The 18,376-nt window shown below is 43.1% G+C and overlaps 1 protein-coding gene across 3 annotated transcripts in view; it reads right to left on the bottom strand.

Annotated features, from left to right (window-relative positions):
- polr2b (RNA polymerase II subunit B) overlaps positions 1–15,915 on the bottom strand; it is a 31,171-nt gene extending 15,256 nt beyond the window's left edge. For 2 of the 3 annotated variants that reach the window (XM_026185633.1, XM_026185643.1), the window contains exons 1-18: positions 15,761–15,915; positions 13,871–13,943; positions 5,583–5,733; positions 5,075–5,187; positions 4,772–4,991; positions 4,416–4,574; positions 4,072–4,236; positions 3,797–3,993; positions 3,590–3,709; positions 3,236–3,422; positions 2,992–3,135; positions 2,767–2,906; positions 2,575–2,686; positions 1,230–1,384; positions 935–1,133; positions 674–842; positions 502–598; positions 335–429 (exon numbers count right to left, since the gene is read on the bottom strand). In XM_026185633.1, coding sequence (XP_026041418.1) covers positions 335–429; positions 502–598; positions 674–842; positions 935–1,133; positions 1,230–1,384; positions 2,575–2,686; positions 2,767–2,906; positions 2,992–3,135; positions 3,236–3,422; positions 3,590–3,709; positions 3,797–3,993; positions 4,072–4,236; positions 4,416–4,574; positions 4,772–4,991; positions 5,075–5,187; positions 5,583–5,733; positions 13,871–13,943; positions 15,761–15,779 — 2,515 coding nt within the window. In that variant the 5' untranslated portion in view covers positions 15,780–15,915. The remainder of the gene's footprint in view (positions 1–334; positions 430–501; positions 599–673; positions 843–934; positions 1,134–1,229; positions 1,385–2,574; positions 2,687–2,766; positions 2,907–2,991; positions 3,136–3,235; positions 3,423–3,589; positions 3,710–3,796; positions 3,994–4,071; positions 4,237–4,415; positions 4,575–4,771; positions 4,992–5,074; positions 5,188–5,582; positions 5,734–13,870; positions 13,944–15,760) is intronic. The other variant, XM_026185649.1, reaches the window with a different exon arrangement.
- Between the last annotated feature and the right edge of the window lie 2,461 nt (positions 15,916–18,376).

Raw genomic sequence — 18,376 nt, 5'->3', positions numbered from 1 at the left:
CATCTCTGATTGATTTAGACCACAATATGGGCATAATGTGTGTCTGTTGTTGACGCTGAACACGCTGAATAAAGTAAAATAAAAAAAAGTCTCTGCAACTCTGAAAGTGTCCAAGAGACTTTTTTTTTTTTGAACAGTTGGTCGCACCGGTGCGACCTAAGACCAAATGGGTCGCACTCTAGAGCCCTGTAGGGGGTCATATGATTGTTTTTTTCTGTATGTATTATTGTAGGGTCTACCTTATAATATAAAGCACCTTGAGGCAACTGTTGTTGTGATTTGGTGCTGTATAAATAAAACTGAATTGAACCAAGATGAATTAATGAGTTCTCACCTTGACAGGTTTCACGCGTCGGCTTCTCAAAGATCTCCTCCTGATCAAAGCCTTTCTTAGACTCCTGCTCTTTGTATGACCGATAGAACACAGACCTGCCAGGTGAAATCACACTTTTAACACTCCTGTCACACATGTGGTCACAGGTGCATCAGCCAACAACTTACCTGAAGAAGCCTCGATCCACGGCTGACCTGTTCATGATCACAGAGTCTTCCTGGTTGTAGCCAGTGTATGAGGCGATCGCCACAATCGAGTTAATACCTGAAAGGTGTGAGAACTTTTATACATGAGCATCTCAGTGGACAGTTGAGCATCTCAGTGGGCAGTTGAGCATACCTGCGGGGAGCTCCCTGAAGCGCAGGTACTCCATGGAGCGGGTGGTGACGAGTGGTTTCTGAGGGTAGTACAGCACGTGAGCGAGCGTGTCCATTCGAACATGGAAGTTGGTGATGTAAACACCCATGGCCTGCTTCCCCATGGCGGACTGATATGTGTTCCTGGGAGACTGAAAACATGCGTGTTCAGGCCCAAGCTTCCTGTTTGCTTGCTTATCTATTTATCTGTTTGCTTGTTTATTAGTTTGTTTTGTCTGAGTACCTGGTTGTGATCAGGGAATGGGATGATGGACGCACACACTCCAAGGATCATAGATGGATGGATCTCACAGTGGGTGTAGGTGGAACAATAGGCCACGCCTTTCTCCTGGAGGTCATCTGGGGTCATAGCGAGCATGACGGTCTCCTCTTCTAGGGTGTCTATGTACTCCACCACACCGCTGGCCACTAAGTCCTGCCAGCTAAGTGCCAAAGAACATTTATGTCAACACCACCTGAAGCATCTGCAGCAATTGCCAACCTTCAGCACCATCTCAACTGTCTGTATTCTGCCTCACCTGTAGTTGTTATACTCGCGCTCCTTCAGCTGGTCGATGTGGCGTCTCTTCAGCAGCAGTTTCTGTTTCTCGACAATCAGCAGCGGTCGGCAGATTCGTCCAGCGTCCGTGTAAATTCTGATCTCACGCTCTCTAATGTCTCTGATCATCGACACCTGAAACGGTCAGGCGAGTTCTCAGTGATTGATCAACAGCCTGGTGGGCCTAACAAGGATTTCAATTAAATACCATCAAATATTTGATCAGGTAAACCGTTTGAATGACCAAGCGCTGCCCCGCCAATCAATAACTCAAATTCTGAAGGTTTGTGTTAACATCCTGTCTGCCACAGACAATTATTTTGATAGTCGACTAATCAGATCATGCATCCATTGGACGTGAAACGTACAGCTTATTGCACCAGCAGCATCTGCTCTTATACAACTATCATTAGCTTACAGCTTATAGTGTTTCAGGTATGTGCTAACTAAAAATAAAGACAAGAAGATAATTTATTAAACTTTCAATGAAGTTTGCAGATTGTTTTGGTGGAGTTTAATAAACTCAGCCGTCTGCTCCTTGCTATCTAAAATATAACAGGACACTGGAGTAAACTCTCGACCATTTCACACTTCTGTATAATCAGTTTTCTGTCTGACGTTTATTCAGCTGTGTAAAAACTATAACTTTAATCGCAGCCAAACTGATTTACTCAGGAACAAATAAAACTGAAAAAAACAAACAATAACATGTTTAAGTTATCTAAGTGACTCATATATCATGTTTAACCTGAGTAAATGCAGCCTCTTAAGGATGCGGTCCCCGAATTTGGACACAGCTTCTTCTTCAGGGTTTAACGGCAGCTGGCATCCTTGTACATGCAGTGCTGCCATCTTCTGTTTCAGTCCATTATTACACGCTTAAATCCTACTACTTATTCCTGCGTCTTTCGGGATCTTACAAAGCTTCAAACGACGCGGCGACTATTAAATTAGTCGTCAACGATTTTGATAGTCAACTAATCGTGGCAGCCCTACTGTCTACTTTTGATGTGTGATGGAAATCAGTGAAGTGTACTGTTCGGTATACACAACACACCGCTAAATCAATTGCATCCAGGCTGCATGAACAGGAAACAGTTATTGATTACTACAAGTCTCGGAGAGAATGACCAATGAGAGCAGAGAGCAGGGGGAGACAACCAGCTTACCTGTTCTATCAGGTAAAGCAGAGGCGGCAGCCGTAATCAAAGTGTTTGTGACGTCTCACAAGCAGAAAACAGATTTATGCCTTCTGTCACCATCCACCGTGTGAACATTCCAGTATTGATTACTGGTCGCGTGTGGATGTGTGCAACGGTGGTTACCTCAGAGACGATGATATCCATCTGTCTGCGGAGTTTCCTCAGTGTATTCATCAGCTGTTCTGGATCTTTGTGGATTCCCACCCAGCAGCCATTCACAAAGATTTTAGTGGCACTAAAATGTTAAAGCAGGACACACATTACACACCTGCAGGGTAATTAATAACCTCGTCTGACTATGAAATGGTCACGGACTCTGCAATGGCCGCAGGTGAGATCTCCTCCAGGTTCTCCATGCTCCACTCCTCCAGAAACTCCAGGATGGGCGATGGCTGCGAGCCCACAGAGATGTAGGCCATTAGGGCCAAGTTCTTCACCAGCCCCACAGCGTGACCCTGCAAACCATCAACTCCACAATCAATACGCCGGATCGCTGTGTTAAAGGTGAACCAATCTTACAACTTGCCAGGTGTGCGTTACCTCGGGCGTCTCGGCCGGACACACCATCCCCCATAGCGTGTTGTGCAGCTGTCGAGGTTTCGCCAGTTTTCCATCTCGACCGATAGGAGAGTTGACCCGGCGCAGGTGAGACAGTGTGGATGCGAAGGTGAGACGGTTCAACACCTGTGAACACAAAAATGATGAGCATCAGTGGAGGTAGAGCGGCAGGTGTCAGGCTTTCATTTGTATTTCAGAGTGAGCATCAGTTTACAGGTAGGCTTACCTGTGACACGCCGGCTCGGGCCTGGTGAGCCTTCTTCACGTCACCCCAGTTACCTGTGGCAAGAGAGTACTTGAGCCCGTCAGAGATGATACGCGTCTTAATGGCGAGCTCTAGGTTGAAATCCTTCCCGCGGTCGATGAACTTCTGAGCATAGATCCTGATTTCCTTCAGCAGGTTTTTAAACATGCTGATGAGGAGGAGAAGAAGAATGATGTCATTCCTTCATCCAATCAGATTGCGAGTTCCAAACAGAAAGCTGATTAACAATAACAGCGTCACACTGGAAAGCCTTCTTTGAGTAACAGAACCTGCGTGTACACAAAATCTGCATGGTCGACAACAGAGAGTCCTCACCCTCGGAACAGGAAGGCCAGTAATGGCCCGGCGAGGTCCAGCCTCTTGTTGCCATAGTGATCTCTGTCATCCAGTTCCCGCCTGCCGAGAGCGGCGAGCAGCAACCTGTGCACCATGTACCTGAAAACACAAACACAGAAGGATTCCTGTCAAGTGCGTGACTCAGGTCAGCCTCAGGTGCGACAGCCAGCCTCAGGTGTGACTCACCCTAAGAAGTAGGCCTTCTTGGTCTCGCAGAAATCGCTTACGCCGACATGTGGCAGCATCTCCTTTTGCAGGACTTCCTTTGCGTATTTAATCCGTCGCTCCTTCGTCACACCGGGTTTTGCGCCTCGTGAGCCAATGAAGTTCAACGCCACGTTCTGCTCCTGGATCACAAAAGCTTCGTCCAGAGAGGGCTTCACCTGAAGTAGGCGGGGTTAAAAGTTACTACCTGCAGACTGAGACAATCAAAAAAAATCATTAATGCGTCGCAGACTGACCATCTCCATCATCTCAGGGTCATCAAAGTCATAAATGATATGTTCCAGGATGTCTCTGTCCGATACGAAGCCCAGTGCCCGGAACACGATGATGATGGGAACTTCCTGTCGGATGTAGGGAAGCGTGGAGACGATCCTCTGACCTATGGCGCTCTTCTTCACTCCCTGAGAGATTAACAGCAATCAACAATCAGTGGTCTGGGTCAATTGGCAGACAACGTTCTGTTTCCAACAACAGAAATAAGAGCATCGCTCATCTCTCTAACTCAATGTTATGAGCTCTTCTCAGTTAATCGCAGCCCGGCTTGGGTGCTCACTTCACTTCCTGCTTCCAGGTAACTCACCTGCCCTCCTCGAGCCATCATGCTGACCCAGATCGTGCTGGTTGGGCGGGATGAATTCTCCAGGCAGGATCGGCACTCTGCGGTGTACGCATACTTCGAGTCCTTCTTGGCAAACACGTACACCGTGTTGGTGGCCATCTTTTCCTGAGCGATCAGCACCTGGAAACAGTGACACATCTGTTTACACGGCTGCCTGATGCCACTGATGCGGTATCAGTGTATGACGCTCCATGTAAAACAATGCAAAGACATGAATGTGCGCCTGTTAGCTTGTAAGCAGGACACGGCGTGCGGGCGTAGCAGAATCATCGTTCTCTCGAGTAAGCAGCTCGCCACGCAATGATGTCAAAGCACACCTTTTCTGACCCATTGATGATGAAGTAACCTCCAGGGTCCAATGGGCACTCGTTGAGTTCGCACAGGTCTCGGTCAGTCAGGCCACTTAGCAGGCAGTACGTGGAGCGAAGCATGATGGGAATTTTCCCAATGAAGGTCTTCTGGTGCTGCGTCTGCAGCTGATCCTCTCCCTCCTTGATGATTGTCTTTGTGATGTCCACATACAGTGGCGCAGAGTACCTGAGGGGCAGGTGAAATGGGACAGGATATGAGAAGGGGTGAACAGGAAATGACAGCAAAGACAGGCGAGAGGTAAAACTCACGTCAGGTTCCTCAGCCGTGCCTCGTTGGGCATCATGGGAGATGGTGCTCCATCTCTCTCCCAGTGGGTGGGCTTAGACAGGTAGATCTGCTCAAACTTCAGGAGATACCGAGGCTACACCAAAAACACAGTGATGTCGGTGATGTAAATGGTAAATGGCCTGTATTTGTAAAGCGCTTAACTTAGTCCCTATGGACCCCAAAGTGCTTTACACATCCAGTCGTCCACCCATTCACACACTGGTGATGGCAGCTACATTGTAGCCACAGCCACCCTGGGGCGCACTGACAGAGGCGAGGCTGCCGGACACTGGCGCCACCGGGCCCTCTGACCACCACCAGTAGGCAGTAGTGTCTTGCCCGAGGACACAACAACCAAGACTGTCCAAGCTGGGGCTCGAACCGGCAACCTTCCCATTACAAGACGAACTGCCAACTCTTGAGCCACGTCGCCCCACGTGACAGAGCGACCCCCCCCCCCCATTCTCAGTCACACCTGGTGGTACTCACCGGCTCCTCCACCTCCCCTGAGGTGTGCTGAGCTTCAGCCTGCAGGTCGATGGGCGGAGCATCCTCCACGATCCTCTGAACAGACATCTGAATGAACTCATCGAAGGAATCTAGTTGCTGCCGCACCAGCCCTTTCTCGTCAAAATAAGAGCTGAGAAAGAGAGAGAGAGAGAGAGAGAGAGAGAGAGAGAGAGAGAGAGAGAGAGAGAGAGAGAGATCAAAATAAGAGCTGTGCTGGCCCCGTCAGAACCTCACAGGCTCATGCCAGATTCTGCACTCAGTAAAAAAAATAAAAAAAAATACCCTGTCAGGCCATCGCATGACCCAAGCTTAACATCTACCTGTCCAGTCTCTGATCGATACTTCAATGTTGATCAGTGGACTGATCACTAGACCAGCGCTGGTCTGGTGTTGGTACAACTTTGATTCCTTACCTGCAGCTGAGTTCAAAATGGCAGACATGAACTGTTCTACAGAGCAGATGATCATTTAATTCAGTTTCAGATTTGTGGCAACAGATCTTCTTATAGCCTCTGACTTATCTCTGTGCTTGTCCTGCTAGACCTCAGTGCAGCGTTCGATACGCCCAACTATCTATCCATGAAGCCAGATAACACACGCTTATCCCTTTCAGGGTCCACAATGGCGGCGCCTATCCCAGCTGTCTTAGGGCGAGAGGCAGAGTACACCCTGGACAGGTTGCCAGTCTGTCGCAGGGCTGACAGATAGACACAGACAACCATTCACGCATACATACAATTTAGAACTTCCAGTTAACCTATCCCCACTAGCTGGAGTACCCGGAGAGAACCCACGCAAACATGGGGAGAACATGCAGTCGTAGATATATAGGATCTAACCAGACTCTTATTCTGGATTAGGGCTGCAGCTATGGATTATTTTACTAATCCGGTAAGATAAGAAATAACTTTGTCTTATAAATGAGCAATAATAAATATTCAAAAGAGGGAAAAACAAGAATTTTCAATTTGAGCTGCTCATTGGTTTCCATTTCAGTAACTGCAGGGTTTTTAAATAGTTTACTGCATATAACAGCTGACAAAAAAATTAACTCTTTATTAAAATTTATTAACTTTATTAACTCTAATATTAAAATTTAAAAAGGTCACACTAATAATATTAATATATATATATTAATATTATTAGTGTGACCTTTTTAAATTTTAATATTGCACAATTACAATCAAAGATATACACATACACACACACACACACACACACACACACACACACACACACACACACACACACACACACACACACACGTGTCTCAGTCAATTATAGATGATGTGAGAGGGCGGGTGTGTGTGTTTAGGGCCCGGATGGCTTGGGTATAGAAGCTCCTCTTGAGTCTCTCTGTCCTTGTCTCTGTGCTGACTCCTTCTGAAGTCCACCACCAGCTCCTTGGTCTTGCCGACGTTCAGCTGGAGGTGATTGTCCTGGCACCATGATGCCAGAATCTTCACTTCATCCATGTAGGCCGCCTCATCGTTGTGGGAGATGGCACCCAACACCACTGTGTTGTCAGCAAACTTCACAATGGTGTTGGAGCCATGGGTGGCCACACAGTCTGAAGTGTAGAGGGAGTGGAGCAGTGGCGAGAGGACACATCCCTGAGGTGCTCCTGTGTTGATGGTGATGCTGTTAGAGACGCATCTACCCACCCTCACCACCTGAGTTCTGCCAGTGAGGAAGTCCAACACCCATGCACACAGACGGCTGTTAAGTCCCAGATCCCTGAGCTTTGTGAACAGTCTGCAGGGCACTATTGTGTTAAACGCTGAACTGTAATCAACAAACAGCATTCGCACATAGTTACCCTGTTTCTTGTCCACGTGGCTGAGAGTGGTGTGTAGTAGTGATGTGCGGATCGATCCTGAAATATAGATTCCTCCGATACCAGTCATTTATGTTCTAGAATCGATTCTCACATTAAAATATCGATATTTTTAGTAATTTAGGGTTAATTTGTAGTTTATCATTAACAGCAACACAGTGGAAGGAAACTATAACATTCGGATTGTCTACATTCAAAGGAACTACTTCCTCTTCTGCCTTTCATAGTCATGTGCGAAATACGGCTGTATAAATGACTCGCAGTCCCTTGGCGCGCGCACTCACAACAATAGCTGAGCCTAATTGTGCAGACGTATTTTACCTCCACAAACAGCTGAGACATGGTTTGCGATACATGTGGCAAAAAAGTGCTCCAAGAGTGAGGTGTTGTGGCTATACTTTCCCAACCTTGAGACCTCAGAATTAGGGAGACAATCAAAAGGGCACATTTTACAGGGTTTATTTATCAGATAAAATACGTTAAATGTCACCGAAACAGCGGGGGTGTCCAAATTCAGAGGCTGCTTCCACCTGAGGACCCGCCCTTCCCGGTCTAAAGAAAGCCGGGTAGTACGTCTTGAGTTCCCTCGGTGGAGTGAAACTCAGCCGTCTGCTCCTTGCTATCTAAAATATAACCGGGCGCTGGCGTCTCACACTTTCTTTAATTAGTTTTCTGTTTGATGTTTATTCAGCAGTGTGAAAACCCCGGAGGAACACACCTGAGGGATTAATAAAGTTAAATTTAATTTAATCTAATCTAATAACTTTAATCTCAGCCAAACCGATTTACTCACGAACAAACAAAACACTGAAAAAGCCAAACAATAACATTTTTAAGTTATCAAAGTGACTTATATATCATGTTTAACCCAAGTAGTGAAAGCCTGCGGGGGTTTGAAGACGATGTGTTGATCGGCTCAGATATTTGAAGTTTACACAGCTACATTCTCACCTGAAAACATGTTAAAAGTTGGGTTTTTTGCGACCCAGAAAGAGAAAGAAGAGTAATATTAAAACTAAGTAACTGCCACCATTGTTGGAAACTGGAATTGGCTCGGCTGCGCTATGAATTCTGCAATATGGTTTTTCAATTTTGTTGTCCAGGTGGAAATTCGGGAGAATGGTGGCTCCGGGATTCTCCCGGAAAAATCGGGAGGGTTGGCATGTTTGGTTGTGGCAACATCACTAACCTTGTCAAACACCTCAGAGTAAATCATATCACAGAATATGAGGCGCGTATGTTGAGACGAACTGAAGAGGAGGAGAGGGACAGGTGCTGCTAGGGCGAGACACACGTCTCTCACAGAGTCCTTTAGTGCTGCAGGCAGGCAACGTGTTCAAATAGCGCATAACTTCAGTTTTTTTTTTATTTCTATATGATGAACTCTGCATTATTAAGTGATAAGAACAAGTAATCTGATGTCCTGTAATCATTATGACGCTATAATTTGAGATACAATAAATAAAATAAGTTTTTTTGTATAAATCAGAATCAGAATCAGAATCAGAATACTTTATTGATCCCTGGGGGAAATTATTTTTTGTTACAGTATCGGTATCTGATCAGTATCGTCGATACCACCCTGAAAAGTACTTGGTATCGGATCGGAAAGGAAATCAGTGGTATCGCACATCACTAGTGTGTAGGACGTGGGCAATGGCATCCTCTGTGGATCTGTTGGATCTGTAGACGAACTGCAGCAGATCTGTGGTGTCTGGGATGGAGGAGGAGATGATGTTCTTCAGCAGCCTCTCAAATACCTTCATTACTACAGAGGTCAGTGCAACTGGCCGGTAATCGTTCAGGGATGATGGTTTGCTGTTCTTGGGCACAGGGATGATGGTGGATCTTTTGAAGCATGTGGGGACCACAGACTTCGCCAGGGACTCGTTGAAGATGTAAGCGAACACACCTGCTAGCTGGTCAGCACAGCAGCGCAGCAGACGGCCGGTGATGCCGTCTGGCCCCGCCGCTTTCCTTGTGTTCACTCTCCTCAATGCCACTCAAACGTCATGCTCCGCGATGCTGGTCACCGGTCTCTCGCTGATGACGTCACTGTCCTCGGTAGTTAGGCGGTAGATAGCATTAGCCGCCTGGCTAACCTCGAAACAGGCGTAGAACTGATTCAGCTTGTTGGTGAATGCAGAGTCGACGTTGATATTCTGTTTTCTTGGAAGGCTTTCTGACATTATTAAGGGAGGTTCTCACAGTATTTTATCTCCAGGATCAGGTATATTTGGTGTGACAAATAAGTGCTACAGAGTTTAGATGAAGCACCAAAGCACAAAATTGGGGTGTAAATAGTTAAGGTGCCAATATATCCCCCCTGCAGTGGTGGCTTCACTCACCCCTGCGTCAGATGCAACCTTTTCTACCTGCTGTTAAGGCGCAGGAAGGCGCTGCAGTATTCTCCAAAACTATAGGTGTCGCCACTCAGACAATATTGCATCATACACCCTGATGAGGAGGAGAAGAAGTCAAAACTGGAAGCAGAGACTTTGTCAAATGTGTCTTTGCAAAGTTCTTTCCACAAACTTACGTTTTCAAACATTTGCAACATCTCCATGTGTGTGTCAGTGTGTCTCTGAGCCTCTGTGCACGATTATCATTAAAATAGCGGGGGGAAATGGCACGTTCGCATACTTGTGTCTACAAACCAGCTGCGACTGCTGCAGCGCAATCTGCCAGGTTAGCAAAAGACAGTGCCTTTGTTTTCATACGCAAATGGTGGAAAAAGCATGGCGGCGACGGAGAATGAGAAGGGGGAAAGCGGATCGTTAAATGAAACAGATGAACCAGAATTGGTTTGTAAAAATGCTGCAACTTCAGTGGTGTGTTACTGGTTTGGCTTTCATTCATCAGATACACAACAGAGCACAATTTTTGATAGAACATCCAAGCAGGCCAAAAACCTGAGGTTGCATGGCGTTAAAACGGCTGCTTGCAAAAAACCCCCCAAAAAAAAAAAAACCTAACACAGCAGCCGCCAGCGCTGTAAAAAACGGTAGACTGGTGAGCAATGTTCCCTCTAATTTTTCATGTGTCTAAGCGAACACACAAACTCCCTGAGTAGTCCCTTGGACCACTGTGAGCAACAGCAGACGTGTGCACTGTGGTCACGCCAGCATCGAATCCATCCAAGTTACATGGTGTTACGAACTTGCATGTCCATGTGTTTGTTTTGTGCAGGTGTTGTGTCTTTTTATGTTAATTTAGCTGTGCCAGGGCCCTGCTCCGATTGGCGCGTGGATACACTGCCCCGACGTGACTGGTTCCAGCAGGAGGACCCGCCCATTAAAAGGAGGCTGGAGTGCTACAGTGGGAGAGGTCCTGGCGTTTCTCCTCATGACCCAGCAGTATTCCTGTGGCAGCCGCTGGCTGCAGTGCGCTTAAAAGTTGTGGAAGTGGAGTGGGTAGGGGTGAGCTGCCGTTTCTTTTGATCACCCGTTTTCTCCTGTTTTGAGTTAGTTAAGGAGGTCAGACTGTCTTTATTTTTGACTTTGTTTTGGTAAGGTCAGGGGTGCGGGATTTGTGTAGATTTGTTTTGTTTATTGCTTTGGCCCTGGCTCACCCTGAAGTGTTGACACTCCCGTTTTGGTTCCTTTATTTCACATTGTAAATAAACCACATTGTAACTAACGGATTTGTTTCTTGTGGCTGCTTGGGTCTTGGGGGGGGGAAGCGAGTGCCTCACTCATGTTATTGCCTGGCCCTAGACGGGTCATAACAATGGTTTATTAAAATAATCAAATTACAGCATGTACATTTATGTTAGACTACTTTTAATTAACTGCTTTAGCCCACTTACAATGAAAATTAAAAAATTTATTTCATGACCTGTGTAGCATGTTAACACTATTGGAAGTAAAAATAACTTGAACTCCAATTTTGAAAACAAAACTTTCTTCTTTTTTACAAAGTTCTGACTTGTATTATGAGTCTGTGTCTGTGGTCTGGGAGAGAGTCCTGTAACTCTGTCTGCAAAATACAGTAAATAATGACCAATGTTGGGCTATTAATTATATAGTTACTTCTTTTAAAAAGTAACTGAGTTTTGCAAACAACAAAGATTTTTGCAGCTGTTTACCTAAAAATGCAGCCAAGGCGTTTTTTAAATAAACAAACTATTTACAGAACAATCAGCTGTTCTGCATCAAATCTAATGCCACACAAATTATTTGTGCCACTCCAAAAATAATTTCTGTCCACTATGAGATAAAGGAGAACAACAGCCTGATACCTGCAGGCCTGACAGCAGCAGATGTATCACTGCTGTAACACCTGTAACATTCAGTAGTCGCCTCATTGTTCTGACACACACAACAAAACTATTGACTACACTACACGCTAACTACACAAGATTTGAGCTAGACGTCGCAAATCTCTCACATCTCAAAACACCGCCGTCACTCCTAAAACTTCCCCCTTCCTAAACAACTAAATGCCATGTTGCCATATCATTTTTTGATTGGTCGACATGGTACTTTTTTCGACCAATAGGAAAGGGTGGGGTTTTTTTTGGTGTTGTCTTTGCTCACAGGCGGAAAGTGCTTTCGAGCGTTTTCCTTATAAAACGCCGTTTTTACCATTTCTTCCCGCAGTAAATATAAACAACGACAGTATTCAGGAAGAAAACCAAACATTGCAGATATTTTCATCATAATTCTGGTTTTACGTGGCCTATCAACACAAAATTAAAACTGGTATAAAGTCCACACACCGTCAATTGTTCCGTCTGTCCTGCTCACATCTCCAATGGTTGTACACTTTGTCATTAACGTGGCTTCACTCCACATCAGCCACGCCGCTTTGCTAGCTAAAACACCGGTGTCGGCCCATAAGGACGCTGTCATAGCCTGTCAACGATGTTGATTAGCTACGTATATATGAATGTGAATCACATCATTGGCTGGACTATGGGATAAGGTGGCATCGTTCAGTCACTCACTGACTAACACTGCAAAACAGAATTGTTAACGTATTTATTTTAATTTCAATTCAGGTTAGATTGTTTTCTGTGCACAGAGACCGTGCCAGCAGTGCGCAATTGCGCATGCGCTAGAGCTGGGTGATATAAGATTTTTTCATATCACGATAGGTTTTTTCCATTTCAGGCGATAACGATATATATCACGATATAAGCCAAATAACTATATTTGTAAGATTTAAATGTGCCGTTGCTCACAAGTAAAATGTGAAATAATCAGCAGCTTGTTTTTATTTTATATATTTATTTCCCATAATAAGTTCAACAGGGTAGATGTACTTAAGGAACATGAGACTTTTTCAGATAAATAAAGGCAAATATTGCAAACTACACAAAAGGCAGCCGCTGAAGCGTTTAAGTTTCAAAATAGAACAAACAAAACAGGCTACTAAATTGTCAATTCCACTTAGAAACAAAATATTAATTCTAAAAATAAATCTTAGTTTTACAGAAGAACAGACAAAATTGACTAACTTTTGTCAATATCAAATAAACTGAGAACTAAAAGGAAATTCTCAATCTCTCCTTGTTGTATAGCTGAGCTTTTCAACCAGTTTTAACAGTTACTTTAGTCTGACAAAAGCCGAATGACGAATTAGCGCTTCCAGTCAGAGATTGAGCATGCACCGCTTTATTGTATTTCCAGACTTGCTTTCGGCACAGTTTACAGTGAACGCTACTCTGTTTTTTGTCAGACTTGAAATAGCCGAAATACCTTCACACTACGGAACTTCTATGGCTCTTCCGTTCGACAATCTCTCCGGCATTGGAACCATCATCTGTTGTCTCTTCGGTAACCTTCGGTCATGCTCGGTTGATTTTTCTCTAGTCGGCACACTCATTTCCTCCATTACCCAGCGGCACGGTGGCTGGCTGCTTCCCAAACAAATACACATGTGCGGCTTGGCACTTGTGCTGTACGTAACAAGTCACGTGACGTGACGCTGCGGCTGTGATTGGTTCGGCTCTGCTACTACTTAATTTGGATTGGCTGTTCTTTTTTTTCTTTTTCTTTTTAAAGAGGACAAGCGCGGCGAGGTCTATCGCAATAGTTTAATTTTTCTATCGAGAAAAAGTTATTTCGCAATACATATCGTTATCGTTCTATCGCCCAGCTCTAACATGCGCGCAGTTTAAAGGGAACATTGCTGTTGGGTGAATAATGCAAAAAACAGAGATCTGAGATGGAAAACTAACCAAAGTCAGAGGGAATTAATAATGATGTTTATCAAACGAGAAACATAGTTTGATCTTCTTTTTCTGCTGGTTCAGAGAGAGACAACACCTGCAGCATCAGAGACCTTTGAGCTGTCAGCTTTGAACACCGATGGCGGGTCCGTGTACGTGCCGTTCGGTCCGCGCTTTGTGTGGACTCACCATAATATTTTTCCTGTAAGAACAGATGATCACTACATCTCCACAAGGACACACAGGTGAGTTTACCTGATGACGATCCAGCACGCTTCCTGCCACAGGTCAGGAGTGATCTCATCATCATCTTCATCATACTGATTATCTGACAGAGACAGCAGGGATAAATATACGTGAGCAATACACATACTGAGACGTTGAAGCTTCACCGATCAATCAATGACAGATTGTCGGTTCAGGTTACTTCCTTTTCACAGATAACTGCACATAGAGTTTAATGATCAGTTTAAACAACTGGTGAATTGATCAGATACATCAATAAAAACAGATAACAATCTCACAGGAAAGTTATTGATCGTTCTGTTTTTAACTCACTGGTTCTGATCACGCAAACTGATCAATCAGAAGCAACACATCTGATCTGTTAAGTCAACTTCCTGTTTGTGTGAGTCGAGTGTAATGACATCACTTCCTGTCTGAGTGCAGGCAAATGCAGCACACAGCCTGAAGCTAGTGATATCAGGAGAACTCTGTTGATATGAACTGTGAGAGGTCCTGAAGACTGAGCCTCAGGGTTCATCAGAGAGCTGATTCCAAACTGCTGACCGCACGATGGTGATGATGGCTAAATCCAACGTTCAGTGTTTTCCAGCCCACACAGAATCTAATTAACAGCTGCAGTCTGACAGACTTTCATTTGTCACACTACAGATGACACTCCCTGTGAGCTCAAACAACTGTTTCATAAAATCCAAGCTTGGCTTTTGAAACACTTAAGTGATGAGTCTTGGCCCTACTCTCACAGCTTTGAGCTGATTACAATTCTCTCGTCCCCCTCATTCCAATGAATCATAAATGATCAAATCAGCTATTACACTCTGCTTAACACACTATTTACTAAGAGTTAAAGTTTGTGGAACAAATCCAGTTATTGTGGCTCATTTAAATATTCTGCTCTTGAAAGTAATCTCTTACAAATACTTGTGTTGTTAGTCTACTGCAAAAACACTTTGTCCCTGTCTTTGAGTCCTAAACCTGAGCCTCTTCAGTTATTCCAGGAAATTTATAAAGACAGCTGAGTGTTTTGAGCTGCTGCAGACATCCTGTCCTGTCTTTGAAGGGACATTTTCATTATCACAACCTGTAAAACACCTGTGATGAAGGAAGACATTTTGTAGTCCATCTTCTGCACTTTGTAGTTTTAACACCGCAGCCCTTCAGCCTTACGTAATTAAGGAGACTAGTGTGTCTCAGCACACCACACGTCTATTTTTCTCATCATCTCTTTCATTTCATGACCTTTACAGGTTAAAAGGAGGAGAAGACAGGATGAACTGACCTGCTGCCTGTAGCTTTGCCTCCCTGAGAAACTGGGTAATGACCTCTCACCTTTAACTTAAAGATAGATCGGTCAATTATCTTGTGGTCAACATTTACTTCCATTGCTGATCAATCTCTGATCACGGTCCAGCTTTCTTTATGCAGTGTTTATACTGTGTAAATATGGCGGATTGTACACAGTTTTTATACCGCAGAATTTACACATAATATAAGTGTTCGCTTTTATACTGTGGTACTGTTTATATATTGTAGTATTTGTGGGTGTAGTGTCACAGTAACGCTGAGTGTAAACGTCTGCAGCGATAATCAAGTTAAATAAAGGGTCCTCGTGCATTAGCAGCATTTAGCCTGTTAGCTCACACAAAGCCCCGCTGCTTTTAGCTGATGTTAGCACACGAATCAGGTGAGGCTCGTGATCTGCGTGAGGCTGACGCGTACCTGTGTGACAGGTGTTTGTTTGGATGAGTGATACTAGCTTTTGTTCTCTCAGAAATTACTAAAATGGTTAGCTGTAGCACGGGTTAGCTCCTCTGTCACGTCCTGTTAATAAAATTACCAAATAAATGCAAATAAAATTATCCACCATGTGACGTAATGACGTTTTACAGCTGTGCAGCTCACCTTCATCCTGGTCATACATGTTTATCTCCTGAAAACTTAAAACCACAACAACAAAAATAAAAACAACAACCACAAAACGTTGCGATCACCGCGAGCCCCGGAAACGTAGGTCACTTCTGCTTTGTTCTTCTTTGTTAGTAATAGGCAGAGGTGAAACACTACTGCCCCTCACAGGCTGGATGCTACAACTGCACAAATCCTCAGGCTTGCTCTCAAGTCAATGTCGTGTGTGTTTTTATTTGTTTGGTTTTCCAAAAAACGTTCTTTATTTATCTTCAAATATTTTATTGTGAAGCACAAGTAACAACTAGAAAAATTTGCATTTCCTGCGAAAATGCTGTGTGGATGCTTTAAAGCTGAAGCTGTATGCAAAAACTAGCTGAAAAAGCTGAAAAGTTGCAGAAATTGTAAAAACTTTGCAGAAGCAAAGGAACTTTGCTAAAATGTAATAACTTAGCAGAACTGCAATATCTTAGAGGAAACATAATACTTGGCAGAAATACAATAGCATAGCAGAACTTAGCAGAAATATTGTAACTTACCAGAAACATGATAACTTCTCAAAAATACAAGACTTTAGGAGAAATAGTATAAGATAACAGAAAGAATATATTTAGCCAAAAATACTTGAACATTACAGAAACACTATGATTTAGAAAAATAGTACAACATAGTAGAAATACTGTGATTTACCAGAGACACTGTGATGAAGTATGAATATTGTAATTTTAAATTAATACTATGTTTTAGCACAAATACTATCATTTGGCAGAAATACTATATTAAGCACAAATCCTATAAAAAGCACAAATAGTATGATTAAGCATAAATACTACATTTAGTAGAAATACTATGTTTTAGCACAAATATTATAAAAAGAAGAAATACTATATTAAGCACAAATCCTATAAAAAGCACAAATACTATATTAAGCACAAATCTTATAAAAAGCACAAATACTATATTAAGCAATATAAATATCCCATAAAAATCCTTTAAAAAGCAAAAATACTGTACTATGATTTGGTAGAAAAACTATAATTAATCAGAAATACTATATTTAGCACAAATCTTATAAAATAGCAGAACTAGTAATAACTTAAACAGAAAAATTGGAAAAGCAAAATGGACAGCTGATTTTTGCAGTCTATTTCTCGTAGTGCGGACTCCCCTCAAACAAATGGCCGTAATTTCCTAACCGTAGAGGCTAGAACGGTCATTCTTAGACCATTTTGTTCAGAAGAGATGGGGGAATCTTCCAGTGTTGACAATTTATCATTAAAATCTGAATTATTAAAGATATTTGACTTGTAATGCACCATAACTGAGTAGAGGCGAAGCAAAAACTGCCTTGACTTGCCCTCAAACAACGCTTTCTAACTCTAAATCTATTTGGAGTATCAATATCATTCTTTCACCGTAAGAGACAGCAGGCTTTGGTGAACAGTCATGGAAATTTTCAGGTCTCTGTGGAAATCCAACAAAAAGTTATGACAAGAGAAAAAAGTGGTTCATTTCCAGAGTTTGAAATCTGAGCGAAGGACAAATTTCCTACCCTCAAACAAGTCTAACTCATTTCAGAACGGTAATAGGTGAGAAAGAAATTCTTGAATTGTGAGCGTCAGGAGTGTCTGAAGATATACTGGGACAAGCCTCATGTCTTAAGTTTGTTTCGTTAAGGAGATATGACGATTCGAATATGCCTCTCATTACAGAAATCAAGCGGTGATTTTGAACAAACTCTCCATTGACTTTCTATGGAGAGTTTTCCGACTTTGTGTTGGTCTGAGGAGATTTGCAAAGATCCTATAAGTCCCACAACAATGATAGTGACATTTCCTGAAAGCCAGCAAAAATACCTACATTTTGATGTATAATTTGTGGAAGTTGAGTGAAAATTGAGCAAGTAGCAAGAAGTTGTTCGGACATGAAGAGAAAACTGCAAAACCTTCAGTGGCACACTGGAAGCCAAGAGTATAGCAACCATAACAACGCATGTATTTTGTGAAAAATCACAATTTGGCAACTCAAAACTTTAAGAGGAATAAAAGTAAAACGGTAAAAGCTTTGAAAAAGCTGATTTATACCTGAATAGCCCAATAATTTGAGAACATTTTAAAGTTTGAATGGTTGTTCTACGTGAAAATATGAGGAAGTAGTTAAGTTTCAAAAACAAGCAAATTTTAGCAGAATTGCAGAAGTTTCCCATTCATTTCAAATTAAAGGAAAAAAGCTTAATATTTTAAAAAGTATAATAGTGAAAAATACCAAAAGATATAGCCATCATTAACAGAAATAGCAGAATAGTTTAAAATTTGAACGGTGAAAATAGCACAAAAATTGTGGAAGTAGATCCACGGCGAAAAGTGTACGGAAACACCAAGAAGGAACTCAATAGTGTGGATGCTTTAAGCATCCACACAATTACAAATTGCCCCATAGGCTGACATTGCTTCCTTTTTATATTTTTATCATCAAGAAAGGGGGAAAACAAACAAAAAACAAAACACACAACCAAGAAAGTGGAAAGTAACAAAAAGGGTAGCCAAAAAACAAGGGGGAAAAACACCCCTCCCACACAATTACCTTATCCCAGAGTGCTATCAGCTTATTGTA

This window comes from Astatotilapia calliptera, chromosome 2 (assembly GCF_900246225.1).
Source record: "Astatotilapia calliptera chromosome 2, fAstCal1.2, whole genome shotgun sequence".
Taxonomy (NCBI): domain Eukaryota; kingdom Metazoa; phylum Chordata; class Actinopteri; order Cichliformes; family Cichlidae; genus Astatotilapia; species Astatotilapia calliptera.
The sequence above is the reverse complement of the archived record's forward strand: the minus strand, read 5'-3'. Positions and strand labels throughout refer to the sequence as shown.